The 23,186-nt window shown below is 26.8% G+C and overlaps 1 protein-coding gene across 2 annotated transcripts; it reads left to right on the top strand.

Annotated features, from left to right (window-relative positions):
- Positions 1-516: 516 nt before the first annotated feature.
- On the top strand, positions 517-22,886 carry LOC141524359 (guanylate cyclase 32E). Of its 2 annotated transcripts, none has more exons than XM_074238187.1 (17): positions 517-706; positions 4,587-4,767; positions 6,266-6,465; positions 7,486-7,683; positions 8,826-8,948; positions 9,028-9,226; positions 12,514-12,591; positions 13,952-14,196; positions 14,304-14,449; positions 15,220-15,358; positions 15,717-15,807; positions 15,888-16,084; positions 16,846-17,193; positions 18,340-18,505; positions 18,575-19,281; positions 19,685-19,928; positions 20,374-22,886. In XM_074238187.1, the coding sequence occupies exons 3-17, from the start codon at positions 6,277-6,279 to the stop codon at positions 21,090-21,092; spliced, it is 3,789 nt and encodes a 1,262-aa protein (XP_074094288.1). In that variant the 5' UTR covers positions 517-706; positions 4,587-4,767; positions 6,266-6,276; the 3' UTR covers positions 21,093-22,886. The 2 variants fall into 2 exon arrangements, with proteins under 2 accessions (XP_074094288.1, XP_074094287.1); XM_074238186.1 differs by having other exon boundaries at positions 4,584-4,767.
- Positions 22,887-23,186: the final 300 nt, after the last annotated feature.

Here is a 23,186-nt window from a genome sequence, read left to right as displayed (position 1 = left end):
TTTTAATATTTTTTTCTTTGTCTCAATATTTTTTTTTTTTATTCAGGGTAACTAAAAAATTTTTTAAATTTAATTTAAATTAAATTTAATTCATGAAATTTATTTTTTGCCTTTGTCAAAAAATACTACAACATATAACAATAACTTAAATGAAAAAATAAAAATAAGTTAATGTTGAGTTGAAAAGTTAAGTTTCCTTAATAAATTTTCCAAGTGAGTGATAAAACCACAAAGATGTTGGTCATGGGTACTTAAAGTTTTATTGTTGCGATTTTCTTCTTTATATTTTTCTTTCCTTTAAAAAGGAAAATCCAGAGGTGGGTGGATAAAGGTGTATAGGAAGAAAGCATCGTCTGATCATGTTCTCAAGGGAAGTGATCCTGTGGGTGGTCATGCGCCACAAATGTAGTGCGATTACCCCCCTGAGGATACGATTGCAGCTCTACGCTCCATACCAGCTTTATTCTACACTGTTTTTAGTTGAGTATATTCTGGCTCTTGGTGAATGAACGACCAGTCTGGCCGCGCGCGTCTTCGACTACTGTCACCGTCCTCCCTCACTTTTCATACAATTTTTCACATACTTAACAACTTTCAATTATTCTTGTTTCTATTTTTCTTAATTTTTTTTTATTAAACTTAAAAAGAATTATTATTACTTTCTAACTTTTATTTTGTGATCAATTTATAGTGGGTTTTTTTTCAGGTAGGTTAATATTTTAATTATACTTATTTCTTCTTATTTTTCATAAAACTTTTATCAAAAAATTCTTTTATTTTCAATATTACATAAATTTTTTTCACTTTTCATTCATAAATTATTAATAAAATTCTTTCATAAAAAGTTTCTTCAACTTTCAATATTAAAAACTTTTTTTATTTCAATATTTAAATGAATTTTTCTTTTAGAAAACTTTAATAAGTAATTGATACAAAATCTTTCAAAAAGTTTCTTCATTTTTCAATATGAATAATTTTTTTTTTTTTTTTTTTTTCAATAAATTCAAATGATTTCTTCTTATACAATTTTTTTGTAAAAAAAAAATTTTTAAACATTTATATTAAACGATTGATCATAAATAAATTTTTACATTAATTTAAATTAAGAAAAATTATTATTAATAAGATAATTTAAATTAAAGATAATTATAATAAAAGCTTTGAATTTAAGCGGCAAAATTTAGATCGAACATAATAATAAAAAATTAATTTCGTTATATCTAAAAACTGTTGAGTTAAAAGTTACAACGCGAGTGATATGTTAGTAGAAATTGATTCGATAAACTTTAAAACACTATACGGGCTAGTGAAAACGTGATTGTAATAAAAGTATAACTAAATTGTTTCTCATTCTCTTTTTACTTAACGTCTCCTTCATATTATGTGGCACACATTTCATTCAACAGCAAGTTAATTTAACAAATTGTTAATCTTCAATACCTTTAGATATAGAATACAGTGAAAGTAATTTCTAATTTTTTTTTAGGATCCAATTCGTTCTTATTGCTTTCACTATTTCTATTTATTTTGTTTTAGATTTTTTTTAATTATTTCTATTTTTTTATTGCACCGACTTTTCACTAAAAAATAATATTTTGTAAAGTAGAGTTTAAAAATTTCATCAAAATAAATAAAAATAAAATTTTGAATCAATATTAATTAAATTTAATATAATTTTATATTTTTTAAATAAAGAAATCAAATATTAATAATTATAATTTTAAAAATTGCAACAAAATAAAAAAAAAACATTAAAATCAAATTATGAATCAATATTAATTAAATTTAATATAATTTTATATTTTTTAAATAAAAAAATCAAATGTTAATAATTATATTTTTAAAAATTGCAATAAAATAAATAAAAACATTAAAATCAAATTATGAATCAATATTAATTAAATTTAATATTTTTTAAATAAAGAAATCAAATATTAATAATTATAATTTTAAAAATTGCAATAAAATAAATAAAAAAATTGTTAAAGAGTGAAAGGAAAAAAGTTGATTAATTTATTTAGGATATAAAACATTCGACACAGAGCAATTGAAATAGTTAGGTCGATTGCCGGTGTACTTTATGATCGTGACAGTTGTAAGATAACTCCCAAGATTGGGTACTGACTCTTTATCGTTCTCGTGCATCTGACATCCACCAATTCGTGACTTTATTTATTTACACTATATTTACAAGCTCTTTTCAACACTTTTTGTACTTTTCAATTGACTCGCCAAAAAAGTCGAAAAAAAAAAAAAAAAAAAAAAAAAAACAGCAATAATAATGTATAATATATAATATCTGTGCGTGAAAACTGTCGACGGCATATTTTTACCGGGACATAAAAGAAGTGTATAAATACACGGGTTTTTTTATCGCGCGAATAGTTGCGTGATATATATAATAATGATAATTTGATTTTTTTTTTTTTTTCAAACTTGTTAGGTATAAATCTCAAGACAATTGCTGATCTGATTTCGATGAACTTAAACTGTCATGACATAATTAAATGTTACATAAATTATAATCTTGTATGTAAAAAAAAATAATGATAATTTTAATAAAAAAAAAAAATTATTATTTTTGAAATTAATTCAAATGATAAATTTTTATTAAAAATATTTATACTTGAAAAGAGCACATGTCGTTTTCTTGACTTTTGACAAGCGAATTACCGTGTTCATTTCTCGCGAATAAATTTCATATTTTTTGCTACAGCGAATCAGACTCACAGGCGTGGATTTAATGTAATTTAACAAGTGGATAAGTAGGATCATTTACAACCTTGTCAATATTTTAAATTATAAATTATAAATTCTTTATTTATTTACCAACAATGCACGGATATTTTGTTAAAAATTACAAATATTATTATGTAAATTAAATTATAATAATATCTATGAAAAAATAAATAAAATCCACTCATTTTTCCCAGAAAAGTTCGTCGACTGATTACACAATCGCACGCAATATAAATTAGCATTAAACAGGTATAAAAGATAATTAAAATTTAACTATTGGTATAATGCAGAAAAATATAAAAATTTTATATTATTTATTTACGATCAAGCATAAATTAATATTGATTATTATGCAATTTAATATTTCGCGTGTTGATAAATTTTTTACGGCAATGTAATTATTATAATAAAGCGATAAACTTTCGTTTTTTTAAATGTTGAGTTTTTGAGGTAACAAAAAAAAAATGTTCGACGGTAAAACTAAAATAAAGTAGACAAAAAACGTGTTGTGGATCTTGAAAAATAATTTATAATTAGAACGAGTATTGCTTAGAAAATATAAAATGTGAAATATGTATATATGTATATATTTATAAATAATATTATTAATATATAGTTATAAATCACATTTGTCTATAGTTCAAAGGCATTTACGACGTCTGTTCTTGTTATTCGTTATTTCGCAATCGGCATGAGCTAGAAAGACACCATAGTAAACGAGTACGTAAATCACTCACGATCTTCATACGATTTGCCTCAGGCTCTCCCGCATTACATACATGTATTTAATCTCCCTTTTTTTGCTCGACACGAGTAAGTGTCGTGACTTGTTCACACTCTTTCGTTTTAAATTCAATTGTTACGTAAAATTTTGTTATCATTATTTTATTCATATTTTATCATTTTTTAGAATGATAAAAATACCAACAAAAAATTAATAAAAAAAACAGTAGTAAAATACAAGAAAAAATAATTTTATTAGAATGTTAATTTAATGTTTTATAAAGTGTATTGATTAAAATAAATATTGGTGCTATATACAAAGTTTTATACACTGAAAAAAAAAAATCAAGATGAAATGATAAATATCAAAGTCAAAATTCTTAATTATTAAACTTTAACATTTTCGACACTCACATAGCGAATATTACTGTTTGAAATAGTATTTTCTTCCATTTAAAGAATAAATTGCAGCATTTAAATGATAAATATTTCATAGTGATTATTAAAATCACGATTTTACTGTTTAAAATGGTAATTTTTAGCAGTTGATCATTACTTATTATAAATTGACTATTATTTGTTACAGTTTACTTTTTTCCGTGGAGAATTTTTCTTTGGAGTCAAGTTAATTCAGTGCAATCATACACTGAAAAAAAAAAATTCTTGACTGGAGTGTAAATTTTCTTGGCTCAAGAAAAAACTAAGGAAGATTGAAAATTTCTTGAATGAAATCAAAGTTTCTTGAGCCAAGAAAATTTCTTCTTGCTCCATTATTACTTTTGTCTTCCTTTTAATTTTCTTGATGCATAAAGTTTGTTTTTTCTGTGTGGAATGATTGTATAAGTACTAAAAAAGTTTTTTCCTATTTTATTGAATATTAAATTTATAGTATTTCGTTGGAAAATTAACATTTATGCTATTAAACTGTAATTATATTAAAACTATTGTGACACAAGAATAGCCATGGGCTATATGAACAAAATCAAGTATTTTTAATAATATCATTTTTCTAGTCATTTGAAAACTATTTTAACTTTATTTTTCTACGATTAAAAATTCTATACTATAAAATAAACAGAATAACATAATAATAATAAAAAAAGAATTTTTTTATTCACCAGAAGAAAACCAGCGTTACTTTTAAAGATGCGGAAATGATTTTATCAAAAATCGACGGGATACCAATGAACATCTCAGTATCAAGAAACCTCAATGATTTTTCTTGGCAGCAGTTTCGTCCATTATCACAACGAGACCTCCTAATGTGACAACTTCAACACAACTCGATAATACATTAGTAATTCCGTAAGTCTAAAATCATATTATATTATTTACTTCCTTACTTCTCTACTTCTTCCCCTTCTTTATATTACTACCCATTCACTATTATACAAACACAATTCTCCAATTTCTTAAAAAAAAAAAAAGGTATTCATTTTTGAGATTTTTATTCAAACAAATAAATTCAAAAAATACTTATAAAATTTTACACTCATATTTTTTTTTAATTTTTAAAATAAATTATTTATTACATAAAAAAAAATATTTTTATAATTTCAGTATTTTAAAAAAGCAAATAAAATTTTTAAATCTGTACAAATAATCAACAAAATTTTCTTCTTCAGTCCCCAATAAATTAACATTAAAAAAAAATAAACAAATCATAATTTTAAATGAATACTTCATTAATACAAGAGATTAATTATAAAAACAATATTACTCAATTATGACAACAGAGAACAGTGAAACGATTAATCGAATAAACATGATTCAAAATACTAAAGACTATAGTTCGGTTTATACACAGAATAAATGATTAGATCACCGCCGCATCTAGAACAACAGGATTAAAAATATGTTTACGATTACGAAAAAAAAAAAAAAAAAAAAAAAAAAAAAAATTATGCATATACATAGAAACTACGAATTAGTTAGTCATAGAACTTCCGCATCTATTCACTAACATGACTAATTCATTTTATGCCGTAGACGATCGGTTTGTCATTATTAATACAATATTACACATTAGATATTTTGTTAAGATCTCCAGAGTCTCTTCTATTCTCTCTGCGTGCTAGACTGATAGAAGGATTTGTTTATATTTAATAAGCTTTATTAATTATTAATAAATAATTTTTTAACATCATAGGATTTAATAAATATTTATTAACTGTCAATAAATATTTAATAAAAATAAAAAGCAAAAATAGCAATTTCCTTTTGACACTTTTTATGACCCTACAGCTGGAATAATACATGATGATAATTAAATTAATTAAATAAATTAACCTTTTTAATATTTAAAAATATAAAAGATAATTATGAACTGTGATAAAATTTGGTATTTTCCAATAAACGTTATTGTAATGTAATATAATTAATTCAAATGATTTATAAAAATGATTTTGCCAGCAAAACAAATTAACTCAATAAAATATTTATTAACTGTTAATAAATACTTATTAACTATTAATAAATGTCCTTTCTTCCCAAATAATTATTTATTGAATGTAAAAAAAATATTTATTAAAATTTAATAAATTAAATAATTGTCTTGAAATAAATTAAATTGTTAATAAATCCTTTTATCAGTGTAGACCAAAGTTTGGTTGTACTACTTCAATGTACGGTACTATTACATCGATTTAAATCTCGATCATTCATTGTCAATTCAATTCGATAATTTGTCATGTATATCGATAGTAATCTCCGAGCCGATATGATGTCGCAATCCCTGTTTTTTATTTTATTTCTTTTTTTTTATTTAAATTTAAATTTAAAACAAAGTAAATTATGCTTGCAGATCAGAGTGGCATGCGATTAGTAAACGTGGAACGGGCGTGTCTCTTGCTGACAACGATTCACGTTTTGGTCAACGAGATTGTCGACGCGAAGACCTTCACCCTAGGCTACATCACTGGTTCCAAGAGACGGCCTGACGATTTCGAGTACCAGAGACCTGGTACTCGTATCTCTGGAGCTATCACTCTCGCTGTTCAAGAGGTATCGTTTATTATTATTATTATTATTATTATTATTATTATCAATAATAATTAATAATTTCCGATAAATGATTGATCGTTAATTTCGGAGATAATTCAAGGACTTGAAAATTAATTTTTTATTTTATATCAAATAAAGCAATAGTGAGTGGTGTTAATGACGCATGAACAACGATTTTAATTTTTTGACGTGCATTTTACTGCAGCCGGAATTATTTCCCATAGCTTTCACCGCCTGATCTTGCTCTTGGTATTGGAAGAAAAAAATCTTGGCTCGATCGTTAAGTCTTTTATGTTTTCAACAACTTTTTTTTATCCCCGTAATTCTTTCTTCTTTTATGTTTCTTCTTTAGGAGTATTTTATCGTGTCTTCAGCTGTAAAAAATAGACTTGTTTCAGTCAATTAATAGTCACTTTGTTTCTTATAATTAGTTAAGGATCAGTGGATGAGTTGATAAAAAAATGTTTAAGAAAAAATTCGGTTAATGTTGAACTTGTAAAAATTTTTTCAAATAAAATCTTTTTGTATATTTTTTATAAGTAATTTAAACTTTTTAAAAATTTGATAAAATTTTAATTAAATGAAATTTTATTCAAAAAATAATTTTTACTGACATTAAAAGTTAGAAATATAATTCAGCATTGCTCAAATAAACTAATTAATTAGTGTAATGTATGATTTAGATAGTTCAAATTATTTAGATGGAATTTAAAGAAGAAATTTTATTAATATCAAAATTTGAGTTATTTTTTTTTTAAGATCAAAAAAAAATTTTTTTTCAAATATTTTGAACCTATATATTGTAACTAAATTGTAACTAAAATTTTCCGCTTAGATCCTGAAAAATAAGATCAATTTATATTACCATGACAGTTAAATAAAAAATGTTCTTTTTATTTTCCATTACGTTTTACAATATAAAAAATTCTAATTTAAATAAAACTATTGGACAATTTATAATAATAAAAAATACTTTTCTTCTTACTAAATTTCAAAATGGTATCCTTGTAATTTTTTAAGGTAAACGCTGGTGAACTAGGCAAACGCGGACATAAATTGGAGTTCCTGGTCGCTGAAACTTATGGAGAAGAAGAAACGAGTATTTTCATGACCGCTGAACTTTGGACTAAAAATATTAGCGCTTATATTGGTCCTCAGGAGACTTGTATTCATGAAGGAAGAATGGCGGCTGCTTTCAACCTTCCAATGATCTCATATGTAAGTTTATCTACTTACTATTCTTGTTATTACTTTTTTTTATATATTTTTTTCAAGAATTATTGCATGGTAAATCAGATTTAGAAAACTTCCAGACATTTTATATGAATTGGACTTTTATTAAATTATATTTTTATTTAATTTACCAATGAAGCTATATTTCTCGTTTTCAATACGACAAATGCACTAAAACAATTCATGTGAAAATCGAAAAGTTACTCGGCTAAAATATATAAACTTTTGTATATAAATTGAATAAAAATGTACGTTTGATTGAATCTTATTGATCGTAAAAAAAAGGACGTCGGACATAAAACTGTTTGGGATCCAGTGAAAATGTTTACAGATTGGGCTATTATTTATAAGTGAGACCAGTGGCGAATATTTTATTTTTATTTTTATTTTTATTAATTCTTTTCCGTTCTGAAACAACGCGCAGTAAGTTGCATTAATTACATAGTTGCGATAAGCTCTAAGTTATTAGTTAATTTTGTCAAAAGGAAGGAAGACGATAAGGATTACACTATTGTTGTTTCAAATTAAATATCAAAACATTTAATTTTTTTTTTTTTCAAATCAGTTTTAAAGATTTTTATTTAATTAACAAAAAATTTCTAAAATGTCAATTTTTTATTGAAATTACTGAAACTCAAAATTTTTAATTGACTAAACGCCTTTAAACATATCATTTTTATTGTAGTATCAAATCTACTTCCCCTTCGACTCCCAAATGGCCCTTTTTTTTTTTTTCTTAATTATTCTACTCTTAATAAAGTATGAAAAAAAAAATGTGATTGCTTAAAAAAAAATTATAAAAATTATTTTTATGGATTGAAATATTTTTGGCGGTAAAATTAATCAATAATAATTTTTAAAAATAAAATTTTACATCATAGTTGAATGATTGCTTTAACTTAATTAATTGAAAGTAAATATTAAAATCAGCTCATCAATAGACTAAATGTAATGGAAAGTAAAGTGAAAAATAAGGCCTCGAATCCCGGGTGATAAATTGCCTGGCTTATGTAATAGAATAAGAATAGAAGACGAGATGAGTTGAACCTTCTTAAATTTACAATATATCAAGCTTAAATATAAAAGTTTGATATTGAAATCCTAACAATATGATAAATTTTTTTCAGTTCTGCACACATCAGGAAACATCAAACAAAATTGAATTTCCAACATTCGCTAGAACTCGCCCGCCAGACACCCAAATATCAAAATCTGTCGTTTCAGTGTTACTAGCATTTAACTGGACAAAAGTAAGTTCATTCATAAAAGTTTAATGATTTACTTTTAAAAGTATCTTTTCTAATGGTAGTAATAAATTTTTATCACCAGGTCACATTTATGTACATGAACTCAAGTTTATTTGAGTTCAATAACAAAATGTCAAGCGTAGCGATGACGATTCTCGATTCATTTGAGTCGTCTGGAATCTCTGTAAATTATCTCCGTTGCTGGAAGGAGCCGTACCACGTCACTCACATGAACAATCCGTTCCATGAGCTCGTTGCGACTACTTATCGTGAAACGCGAAGTACGTAAGGCCACGAAAACACATTTTTTATTTTACTATTTATGTACTTGATTCTACTCTGTTTTTATTTGTTTATTTATTTATTATACCATAGAAATAAGTAATTGTTAAGTCAATTTGATAGATTACACAGTTGATAATGTTTGTAAGTTAAAAAAAAAATTTAATTTTTTTTTTCAGCCTCAATTGATCGTTTTTAACTTGAGATTGATTACGATCAGTGCTTATTGCAATTTTCTATACGCTCAAACTTGAAATTCTAACAGACTGTGAGCTAAATTCAATATAATTTCTTCATCAAATTAGTAAAATACCTTTTTTTTTAATAAACGAATGTAAATTACATAAAATTTTTGTTCTTTCTAGCAGATTTCATAAAAAACTAACTACAGCCGTCCTTATGGCACAACTTTTAAAAAATTTAGCCATTTTCTGACTCAGCTTGACAAACTATAAAAATGACTAAATTAAAAGTATAGCCCACCGTTATTATTTTATGAAATAAAAATTACGATAGTAAAATAGTAAAAATTCCCTTAATTTTCTTCCCGTGTAGTAATAACCTCAATTTTACTCATTTTACAATTATTGGCTGTAATGTTATTTTATAAGAAATTAATATTTTTTTTATTTAAGAAATCTACTTTTATTTCGGCTGCCGAATGGTTTTTTTTTAAATTATATAGCAAATTTTACGTCATAATTTTTAGTTATCATTTGTGTATACAGAAAATTCCAAGAGATGGCTGCAGTAGTAAATCACTACAAGAACTATACTTGAAAATGGCGTTCTCTAAGTTAGAAGCAAGAATTTTTTGAAACCAACATTTGAAAATGTTATAAAAAAAAAAAAATAAAGTATATTTATATAATTAATATTGCATAAAAAAAAAGCTTGTCATTAAATTTAGAGTATGTTTTTTAAATATCAGCTTAAAAAAAAAAAAAAAAAAAAAAAAAAAAAAATTGAAGACAACATATTTTTCAATTGAGACATCTTGCAGAGATTTATTACCATAATTAATTTCGTTGAAGATAAGGAAAACATTTGATATTTTTAAAGGTTACATAAAATGGTAATTATTAAAAGTTAAAAAAGATGCGCTTAACGATTTATGTATATATATATGACACACAATTCACAAGAATGTAAAATTGTCGGACTTGACATATTTATTAGACTCGGAGACTCTCACTTGTATTGTAGTGGCTAAACCCGCATGATAGTCATGCATGTATAGTAGTACCGTGCTTGGAATACGTCGGATTTATTCGCGAATAAGTCGACTACATGCCGACTAATGTGGTAACCACGTGCTCTTTATTCGCTTGATACTCCCTTCACATCTAAACTGTAATGTACTGTGTTTAATGTACATTATATACCCGGCAGGTTATCAAAACGCACGTGCGTTTAGTTATTTTATTTGAAGCCTCGTTATCCCAAAGAGGGACTATACTAACGATGCCGACGTTTTTTTTATACTCTTTTTCCTTTTTCATTACTCTTTACTCTTTGTCGTATAAAAATAAACTGTTACATAAATATTCAACGCGTACACTTTTTTTCCACGTATTATTTAATTACGCTATGATGATATTTTTAGAATTAGAATGTTACACTTTCAATATGGATTACATTGCTTAAATCTTAGAAGTAAGAAAAAAAAAATAATGACGTGCATGATTCCCAGAGATAAGAAAATAGGAATATAGTAACTAGCCTCATTTCTAATAAAATTGTAAATTATACAATCTATATTTTATGGTAATTAATTATACTGTTATAGTGTAACTAAATAAACAGTAAATCGCACTATTATATCATTTCTAGGAATTGAAGCTATGTAGAATGCTACTCAGTCCTATGTTACATAGATCTCATTAATTTAAATAAATGAGCTATAATATAACTAAAAAATATTGATAATAACGAAATATTGGTATTAATCATGACACTAGCACAAAAATCAACAATAATATTTAAGTAAATATTTTAATTAGATATTAAGTAGCTATCGAGTTCTTATTGCGATAATTTACAGTAAATTTTTCATTTTCTTCAATTTTCTTTCATTTAATAATAACCTTGATTACTTTTCAATTTTTTTAAACTGAAATTGCTTTTATCAAAATTTAAAATTTGCCTTTTTATAAAAGTAAAAAAATTATTTATTACATTTTGATTTAATGAGTTTAAGATTGTTTTTAGTTTTTTTTTTTTTTTAATTTATTCACTTATTGATTGAATTTTAATATATATCCAATCCATAATAAATTTATTTATTTATTAATGCATAATCTTACTGATTAAATTATGAATATATAGGAGATAATTAATGAAACTATGTAGAACAGGGATGAGTTGAATTGTTATAATATTCTTCTCAATGTAGAATGATAATAATTACTATGTTAACATAGCCAAAGTCACTATCAGAATTGAGAAAATTAATCTGTCAAGGAATTTTCGCGGCTAAAAAATCCTCGTTACCATCTTACATAGTAATAGTTACCATTTTACATTGAAAATATAACTATTATTTCTTCTTTTCGTATTAAGTAATGGAAACGAATTTAATTTCGATTTTAATTGCGCTAAAAAATTAAAATTAAAAAGCTCAATTTTTAAATCAATAAATCATTTACAAAAACTAAAAGACTAAAAAAAAAAAAAAAAAAAAACCAATTCTTCTTTTCGCTGTTTGCATAATATTTTCTCTAGCTTCTACAAGCGTCGCGACGCGGTTTTATTAGATCATTGGTCTCTCAGTACCGTCGACCTGATCGAGGGTTTGAAAAAGTCTTTATGAATCTTTCTATTTTTTTCTTTACGACTCGCTAAAAATTTTGCTAGAATATTTACGTGGCACTCTTTTCACAAATTATTATTTTTCTTACAATGTTTTCCAGTGATAGTAATAAATGCGTGTTGAAAACTCCATAAAAATATTCGGGAATATTTTTATCAACTCTTTCGTACAGCTAGGAACGATTTTCACGGTCCATTTTCATTTTTCTGGTAAACTAAACTCGGAAAATAAATGGTTAAACATTTTCCATCTCCATCTATATACTTCATACTATAAACTATACACTAGCCATTGAATATTCAAACTTTTAAAAGATAGAAGTGGCTGAAGCATTTGGATATTGTCCAAGAAACGGATGCCGTAACTAACGAGCTACAATTTACTATTTCCTTTTTTCGAGCTCATTCGTTCTACAAATATATTGACTCTTATATATTTTAAATATACATATATATTTTTTTTTATTTGTTTTAGTATATGTTATACTTGGCAACTATTATGAGCACATGGGTCTCTTGATGGCATTAAATGACAAGAAATTACTTGAAAATGGTATCTATTACTTCATTTTATTGTTTTTATTCCTGTTATTATTATTTTATTATATTTTTATTCATTAGACCAGAATTAAACACAGTAAATTAATTTTCAATTAAGCTTTAATTTATTTTGAAAACTATTTTGCAAGAAGATATTTTAATTGAAACTATTTAATCAAACTACATAATTTAACTTTAAGCCAAGAACTTAATTATGTATCAACCCGGTTTCTTCTATTCCACAGTTTTCTGTATTCTAGTTCTGTAACATATGACCCGCAGACAGAATATCTGGAACGAAATAACTTATTGGTATAATCAGGGTTTGTGTAATAACTGTAAATTTTAAAACTAAAATCTTTTGTTAAATTTTATCACTTGAATTTTTAAAAGTATTGATTAATAAATAATTTAATCTCAAGGTAAGTAGTTTGGATATTTTTTAAATAAATTTTTAAAATAATATTGATATGATCAAGAATAAACAAAATATTAAAAACTCATCCAAAAATTAAAAAAAAAAAAAAAAAAAAGCTGTCTTTCTGATCATATCAAATTTACTGTAAAATTTTTTTTAAAATAAAAACTCTCCCTGATTCAAAATTTTCCTTATTCTCTTAATTATTTAGATATTACATTGAGTATCGTCAATAAATACCGTGAATTTAGAGTATAATATAGATAATAATATTTTAGTGAAGTAGAAACACAAGTATTTAAAATAAAATATTAAAAAATTGTACTTTTAATGTTTTAAGTGTATGAAGTTATGATTAATGAGACGTGGCTAATATTTTATTCGTATATTTATGTCACTACACTATTATCGTTCAAGTTTATTCATTCAAATAACTTTCAAAAGTTTTCCAGTATAACAATCATTAAATTAAAATCCGTAAAAATTAAAATATTTATGATTATTTGCAAGTATTTAAAATGCATCGAAACTGTGGATAAGAAACTACAAGCGCAGAAATTGCAAACTGTTACAACCATCTGCTATTTCCAATTTATTGGATATTCATAAATTTTGTTGTTTTGCTTGTTAAAACGCTTGATTCTCCCGAGAGAGCTTTAATTACTTACCAATTTGTTTAATTTACCATTTTTCACTTTTTTAACTACTTTTTAAATAAATACTTATCATAATATAATTTAAATTATTATTACATCATATATGTCTGTTTCACCGGATAACTGTTAAGTTAATAAAGTGAATCAATTCGTCTACCCTTATAAATATAATTATTGACATTTCCAATGGGTCAAAAAATTGAGCTTACAAATAAACTAGAGAAAAAAAAATTAAAAAAAGAAGTTGTAAATATTACGTAAATGTACGATATGATTTAATATTTAATTATTGACCTTAGGAGACTACTGGGTGGTTGGAGTGGACCCGGAACAGTATGATGAACAACAACCCGAGAAGTATCTTCGTGGTCTGTGGCAAAAGCAGACGGATCTTTCAGTTCTTCGTGCTTACAGAAGTTACTTTAGTATCGTGGCTTCAGCTCCAGTAAACTTTGACAACTTTACCAGATTAATTCACGAGTACAGACAGAAGCCACCCTTCAACTTCAGTAATCCACTGGCAAACGTTGGCGGAATAGTTCAGGTGACTTGAGACACCATACTACAATTATCATAAAAATTTTATTGGCGGTTATGTAGTCAACTGCTACTATACCCACTTTTATATTTTTTATTTTTCCTTCAAAGTAGATAGTACCAGAGACGGCTTATCTCTACGACGCTGTTCATCTCTATGAAAGATCTCTTCTAGCTGCCTTAAATGAGGGTCGTGATCCTAGAGACGGTCGGAAGATGGTTGAAGCACTTCACGGGGTTCATTATTACAGCGCTATGGGGTGTGTATTTATTTTTTCACTTTTGTACGAGTCATAATAAGAAGCACTAGAGAAAAAATTTTTTCGCTTCCTTTCTGCAATTATTTTTATTGTTATTCTCTTGTTAGCTTACAGATCCAAAATAATTTGTGAATTATCAAAAAGATAATTTAATAAAAATTAATTTTACAAATTTTGAAAATTTATTCAGTGTTAAAAAGAAAAAAATATTATTAAAATAAATTAAAAAATTTGTTCCTATTTTTGCAGTAGAAAAATCTCCGGAGCTTGGAAACACAATAAGTTGATAAAAAATCCTTTTTTTTTTTTTTTTTTTTTTTTTTTTAATTAATTGATTTATTTTATTTATTAATTTTTGATTTTTTTTAATTAATTAAATAGGAACTAAAAAAATTATTTTGAAAAAATTGCACTTAAAGTTTTACAAATTTTCTACATGTAAAAATTTAAAAAAAATTTTTTTTGAAATAATTTATTCGGACTTAGAATTTTTAATTTTTTCCATTTGGAATTTTTTTTCATCATAATTTAATTGTTACAAAAATAAAAAAAAATTTTAATGTCTTTCTATTTCTTCTTTAAATTGAAATTAAATTTTATTTTTTTCCCCTTCACTTGATCAATTTCCAATAAAGAATATTTTTTTTAAAAAATTCAATAATTATTATGAATCGTGCATTTTAAAATTTTTCAAACTTTTTAAAATTGTTGTTATCAATAAAATGAACGTAAATTTTATAATTGAAGTAATCAATAAATAATTTCCACAGATACATGGTCTACATGGATAAAAATGGTGACGCTGAAGGAAATTACACGCTGATTTCTCTGGACAATCGTTCGGACACCGGACACGGGCTGTATCCCATCGGTTACTTTATTGGAAAAGAAGAAGTAACAAGCCTGCCTGTAAGTCTCTTTTTTTACTAACACGAAGCTTGAATACCAATGAAGTATTGATTCTATTTATTATTCAAATATTACTTTTGTGATAACCAGAGATAGTGCTAGTGATACAATAAGTTATTGAATAATCTAGAGAGTAGTCGGTGTAATATTTCGCGAATTGATAGACGAGTGGGGGGTAATAGCTCTCCTCACCCCTCAATTTTCTTTGATGGCTATTTCAACTTCTCGAGTAGAGTGGAGAGTTTAAGATGTTAGCTTGGAGCCAACTGCTACTCGGATTTTTTGCTTCAATGCCAAAATATTATTGATAAATTGTTTCAACTTGCTTCAATTTATTAGTAAAATTTTTTCCTTTCAGAAATTAAGACTGACAAGAGAAATTATGTGGCTGGGTAATGGTCCGCCTCTTGCTGAACCACTCTGCGGATATCACGATGAAAAGTGTAATGGTAATATATTTATTATTATTATTTTAATATATTGCAATTCTCTTAAATTTACCGACTTTTAACGAGGTGATAATTTTTAGCTCACACTGGAGAAATAGTCGGTGGAATCGCTGGAGGATTACTCATTATTTTTTTATCAATTTCGTTGATTCTTTATCGCAACTGGAAATATGAGCAAGAATTGGATTCACTTTTATGGAAAGTAAATTATAAGGACATTCAAATACGGGAAAATAAAGATGATAATGTTAATTGTGAAGCAAAGACACATTCTAAGGTGATTTCTTCTTTACTAATTAATTTTTTGGATCTATTATATTAATTAATGATAGCTAGCAACTTTCAGTCTCTCTATGCGACTGCCAAAATTTTCGGATTATGATAATAAGAAAACTTTGATTTAATTATTTTTTTTTTTATCTTGTGAACTATTGACATTTTTAAAGATATAAGCTCACCCTGACATCACATTCATCGAGACCTTTCATATGAGTACCCACATCAATTTTTTCATATATTTTATATATTTATATATATTATATATATGTATATATATAATATATATAAAAATGCATGTGGGTACTCAAATGAAAGCTCTTGATGAGTGTAACATCAGAATGAGCTTACATCTTTAAAAATATCAATTATCAAGAAATGAAGGTATATCTTGAGAACTATTGACCTTTTTAAAGATATATGCACATCCAGATGTTACACTCATTAAGAGCTTTCATTTGAGTACCCACATGCATTTTTTATATATTTTTCATATATACATATATATAATATATATAAATATATAAAATATATGAAAAATTAATGTGGGTACTCAAATGAAAGGTCTTGATGAGTGTAACATCGGAATGAGCTCATATCTCTTATCATAATAAATTGACTATCGGTGCAAATGATATGAAACCTTGAAGAGGCACAAATTTAAGTCATGACCTTTGCAATGACCCTAAATTTAACTAAAAAAAACTTTTCTTATTCTCTTAATAATATAGATTATAATGAGGATTGATTGGTGATTTTCAGCCTGTTGTAAGGACGAGCCAAGTATCACTGAGCTCAAACCCCGACGCGGATTTCCGTTACTCGATGATTTACACCCAGATTGGATTTTACAAGGGTAGGATGTTTGCGGTTAAGAAAGTCCGTAAAAAATCTATTGAGATTACGAGGGAAATGAAGAAAGAATTGAAGATAATGCGCGATCTCAGGCATGATAATTTGAACGCTTTTATTGGGGCTTGCACCGATCCGCCTAACATTTGTATTGTTGTGGAATATTGTCCCAGAGGTAGCTTGAAAGATATTTTGGAAAATGAAGATATGAAACTAGATAATATGTTCATGGCTTCTCTAGTCGCGGACATCATTCAAGTGAGTTTTTTCATTATTTATTATTAATGTATAAAAATATAATATATATTTTTAGTTTGAAAGTAACGAGGGTTCAAGAAAATAAATTTACATCTCATGAGATGAGTATTGCTTTGTGAATATGAATACAAATAGGTTTATATTCTTCAATTTCACAATTCAATAGTTTCCAGGGAAGCAAAAAATTTATTTATCTGAATACACTAAATAAAATTTTACAAAAATCCATTATTCAAATGATAAAGATATTGCTTTTAAATGTAATAAATATTAGTTCTGATTGCGCCTTCGAGAAAAATAACAATAATATTTTTTTACAATTTTTTTAGCTCTTAATAATAATAAAATTCATATTTATCTACCTTCAATATTTTCTCAACGGTCCTATTATACTCGGCACTCCCCTACTTTCTAAAAGCTGTTACGTTGATTAAAATCTTTCATCCCTCACTGTATTAAACATTTTTATCTAATTTAAAAGCCGGTGATAAGATTTAAATTCTTCCAATTAACTATTATCTTACATTCTTTCAGAACTAAGATTTTTTTATTTTTAATTAATTTAATCTTGTCCTTTTTTTGGGAACTTATATGTACGTATCGAGAGATCCTTGATTTGATTTCTACCTCGACGTAACTATTATCACGCAAATGCTCCAATCGTAAAATTCGAAAAAAAGATTATTTCAAGCTTAAGATGTTGACTTAATGAACTTGTTACTTAACAGAAAGAATTATTACGGTAGAAAATAAATTTAGAAAACTTGGGAATAAATTTAGTCTTTTTTTTTGGGATAAATAGAATTTTCTCTTTGAGCAAATCTGTGATAAATTTCCGTCTTTGAAGGATTAGGTGTAATCAGATTAAAAAAAAAATTGATTTTTGGTTTTTACACTTTTTTGAATGCAAAAAAAAATTTTTTTTCTAAACTACAAATTTTTTTTGGACTTGAAAAAAAAAATAGAATTTTTATTATGCGCCCGTTTAAAACATTCAGGTTAATTTTTTTTTTTTTAACAAAATTTACAAGTAAACCATTAAACTGCTGATTTTTTATGCCTCTGACTGCGCCTAACTTCTTAAGTCAGATTTTTACTTATAAAAAAAATTAATTGCCTAATTCTGATTTCTTCTTTACATTGCAGGGCATGGTGTATCTTCATGAATCAGTTCTCAAATATCACGGTAACCTGAGTACCTCAAATTGTCTCGTCGATTCACGTTGGGTGGTGAAGCTAGCTGATTTTGGCCTCCGGGAATTCAAAAAAGATGCAGAGTGTGACCCAGAAAATGTCATGAAGAAATATCAAGGTAAAGTTTCAATACACTAATATTAAATTGCAGAATTATAAATTAATCATTAAAAAAATTAATCCCCAGGATTGCTTTACAAAGCGCCAGAATTATTGAGATCAACAGCAATAGAAGAACCAACAGTGCGCGATTATCAAAAAGGAGATGTGTATTCATTCGCAATCGTGCTGTATGAACTTCACGGTCGGCATGGACCCTTTGGTATAACAGAATTAACAGCTCCAGAAATTTTGAAGCGGATTATTGTTCGGGATGTTGGAGTACCACCTTTCCGACCGTCAGTCGATCAGCTGGAGAATTGCTTCGACTTTGTACGCGACTGTTTGATCGAATGCTGGGCAGAGGATCCTGAAAGCCGTCCAGATTTTAAAATTATACGGAATAAATTACGGCCCCTGAGAAAAGGAATGAAGCCTAATATTTTCGATAATATGATGGCGATGATGGAGAAGTACGCCAATAATTTAGAGGCTCTTGTAGATGAACGTACAGATCAGTTGACAGAAGAAAAGAAGAAAACCGATGCGCTTTTGTATGAAATGTTACCCCGTTATGTTGCTGAGCAATTGAAACGAGGTCACAAAGTCGAAGCTGAAGGATTTGATTGTGTCACCATTTATTTTAGTGATATTGTTGGATTTACGTCGATGTCTGCTGAAAGCACGCCGCTACAAGTTGTCGATTTTCTTAATGATCTTTACACTTGTTTTGATTCTACCATTGAAAATTATGATGTTTACAAGGTTGAAACTATTGGTGATGCTTATATGGTGGTACGTATTTATTTCTTTACTGGAAAAAAAAAAAAAAAAAAAAAAAAATTCTTGTCAAAATAAATACAAAAAAACCAAAAAAAAGATGACCGTGAAATGAATTTATCACAATAAAATTCAAACTCTATAAATTAAAAAGTAATTTTTGTTTGCTCCACGGTAATGTTATTATTCATTAAATCTATCAAATATATGACAGGAAATGTATTTTTAGATAAAATGTGATAAAAATACTCTGTTGGTTTATTTATAAGCTAATAAAAATCCTTAAGTGGTTTGTCTTGGCTGTCTTCCCTATAAAAATAACATAATGAAACGTGAGAGATAACAAACTACCACTGATAATTCAGTAAGTAAATAATAAAACACATATTTATATACATACATATTTTTTTTTTTTTAGGTCAGTGGACTACCTATCAGAAATGGTATCCAGCACGCTGGAGAAATAGCCAGTATGTCATTATGTCTTTTAGACGCAATAAAGCAATTCACTATTCGTCACCGGCCATTAGAAAAACTTCAACTGAGAATAGGTCTTCACTCTGGACCAGTTTGTGCCGGTGTTGTTGGCTTGAAAATGCCAAGGTATTGCCTTTTTGGTGACACTGTTAACACTGCCAGTCGAATGGAATCTACAGGAACTGGTGAGTCAATATTAATCAACTATGTTGATAAATTTGTAATTTATTAGTAATTATTCAAAAAAATTACTATTTTTTCAAAAGAGTCATGCAAGCATACATAGAAAGAACAAGATGACACTGAATATCATTCCAGATTATACTCAGTGATATCTGTGGCGAAAAAAAAAAAAAAAAGATAGTAACTAGTATAATCCAGATTATACTGAGTGATATCTAGATTATACTCATTATAATCTGGATTGTACTAGCTACTATCTGAAAATTTTTTTCACTCAGTATAATCTGGGATGATATCCAGTGTCATCTTGTTCTTTCCGTGTACACTGAAAAAAAAAAAAACATTTCTTAGTTTAAAAATTTTTTTGCATATATTTAGCGCAAAAAAAATATATGTGAATAGATTTTTTCATGCGGGGCTAATTCTGATAAAACTTTATTTCAACAGCCTTGAAAATCCACTGTAGCCAAGAAACAAAAAAACTCTTGGATAAATTGGGCGGATTCAAGTTAGTAGAACGAGGAATAGTTTCAATGAAAGGAAAAGGAGAGCGTTTGACTTACTGGTTGATAGGCGAAGATCCAATCCAGAGGGCAGAACGCACCAACGATCGATTGGAGCGTAGAAATGGCGTCGGAGGGAAGAAAGCAGTCCAAGATCTATTAGTTCCAAAGAGTTCTTTGAAAAACAAATCATTAACGCGGACCACTTTCTTAAGATGCTCCAGCGAGTCGCCCAAGCGGCTCAGATTCTCCAGTTCTGATCAGTTAAACAAAAAGTGTCCCGTTATCAGCAATGAACTGGAGTGTATTGTCGACAGCAGCCCTTGCAAGGGTAAAGGACTCTGTTCCATCCGTTCCAATTGCATGGAAAGCTCGCGATCCTCCAGCAATTCTTGTCCTTGCGTTGAACAATTGGGCGAGTCGGACGACAATCATAAAAATAACATGATTAACAGCATTTGTAATGATGAACAGTATTTTAGAAGGGCATTGTACTTCGGTAATAATAAAATCTTGTTAGACGGTAATTGTCGCTCGGCTCCCAGCAGCCCTAGACATGGTTCTATGATTTTGAGTTCTCAAAAAAGAATCGCGCAATCCAGTGAAGAAGTCGATGGATACGACGCTACACCATTGATTAGATCGGCAACTTGCGTTGAATGACATTCGTTTGTTGTTTGTTTGAACTTTCGAAAAAAATCACCGGAATTTTTTGTATAATTTTAAAGAAGACAACAAACGAATTTTGTCTCTTTTTGGAATTAATGAAATCACTGCCAAGATTTTCGGAGCCGCTTAAAAGTATTAAGAGGCGAAAAACGCCAGTTAGCTTAGACAATCAAGAAGGCTCGTGCTTTTTATTTCTACTGGTATCTTTTTCAAATACTGTTTTGAGACGAGTAAATAAAACATTTAATCAAGTGTCTAGTCAATAAACACTTAAGTTAAATAATATTACTGTAAGCAAGTCCATTAATGTTTAATATTTAATTAATAACTACTTAATATATATACGTATGCAATTATCATGTTATAGATAGAAAAAAAAAAGTACTTACTATTACAGTAGTCTCAAACCTTTGTATTATTTTTTTTTAGTTTCTGCGACTGTGAATTGAAAATGGTTTTTAATTTTAATTTTTTAGCGCAATTAAAATCGAAATTAAATTCTTTTCCATTACTTAATACGAAAAGAAGAAATAATAGTTATATTTTCAATGTAAAATGGTAACTATTACTATGTAAGATGGTAACGAGGATTTTTTAGCCGCGAAAATTCCTTGACAGATTAATTTTCTCAATTCTGATAGTGACTTTGGCTATGTTAACATAGTAATTATTATCATTCTACATTGAGAAGAATATTATAACAATTCAACTCATCCCTGTTCTACATAGTTTCATTAATTATCTCCTATATATTCATAATTTAATCAGTAAGATTATGCATTAATAAATAAATAAATTTATTATGGATTGGATATATATTAAAATTCAATCAATAAGTGAATAAATTAAAAAAAAAAAAAAAAACTAAAAACAATCTTAAACTCATTAAATCAAAATGTAATAAATAATTTTTTTTACTTTTATAAAAAGGCAAATTTTAAATTTTGATAAAAGCAATTTCAGTTTAAAAAAATTGAAAAGTAATCAAGGTTATTATTAAATGAAAGAAAATTGAAGAAAATGAAAAATTTACTGTAAATTATCGCAATAAGAACTCGATAGCTACTTAATATCTAATTAAAATATTTACTTAAATATTATTGTTGATTTTTGTGCTAGTGTCATGATTAATACCAATATTTCGTTATTATCAATATTTTTTAGTTATATTATAGCTCATTTATTTAAATTAATGAGATCTATGTAACATAGGACTGAGTAGCATTCTACATAGCTTCAATTCCTAGAAATGATATAATAGTGCGATTTACTGTTTATTTAGTTACAGTATAACAGTATAATTAATTACCATAAAAATATGAATGAATTCTATTATACATAGTATCATTTAGAATTTTATTAAAAATGAAGCTAGTTACCGTATAGAATGACAAATATTATTTTTCTTCATGTAAATGAAGATTTTCTTTTAGAACAATGTAATAGTGATTTTAAATTAAGTTACCATTAACATTCCTAAGAAAAATTAATTTATAATTTATTATTATTATTATTATTATTATATTAATGAAATATCATTAAAAATTAAATGTAATTAAATAATATCACTGTATTTTATTTATTAACTGTAATTTGATAAAAATATAACTTGATAAAATGTGATCATAAAATAATCTCTAAAATTGAAAGCTTGAAATTTAATGATGTAAAAGATAAAATTAACAATTGGGAATACTTTTTACATTGTTGCATGTACAAATGTACTCTTCCCTTGGTTTTTACTTAATGATAATGATGATGTAGCATAGACGGTGAAATAAATGATGATAGCAATGTCTGTGAGTTCTCTTCATATCGAATGTGATGCGACTGTGGTTTATGATATGTTGCTGGTGATTTAGAGTATGGTATGTGGTGTATACAACACAGGGTGATGTGTTATATTACAACATGTGTCTCACAACGAGAGAAAAGCACCGCTCACGAGCATACAGCATACAACATACAGTAGTAAAGTAGTGAGTGCCGTCTTATTTATGTTGAAGTGGTTGTCGGCCAACTTAGCTTCACTGCCATCATTCAATCTAGCTCGGGGATAATTCACGGGGCAGCCCGATTCACGCTGCG

This window comes from Cotesia typhae, unplaced genomic scaffold (genome assembly GCF_013202065.1).
Source record: "Cotesia typhae breed Kobodo isofemale line unplaced genomic scaffold, CoteBio_Ctyphae contig_22, whole genome shotgun sequence".
Lineage (NCBI taxonomy): Eukaryota > Metazoa > Arthropoda > Insecta > Hymenoptera > Braconidae > Cotesia > Cotesia typhae.
Note: the sequence above shows the minus strand (reverse complement) of the source record. Positions and strands in the feature narration are given on the sequence as shown.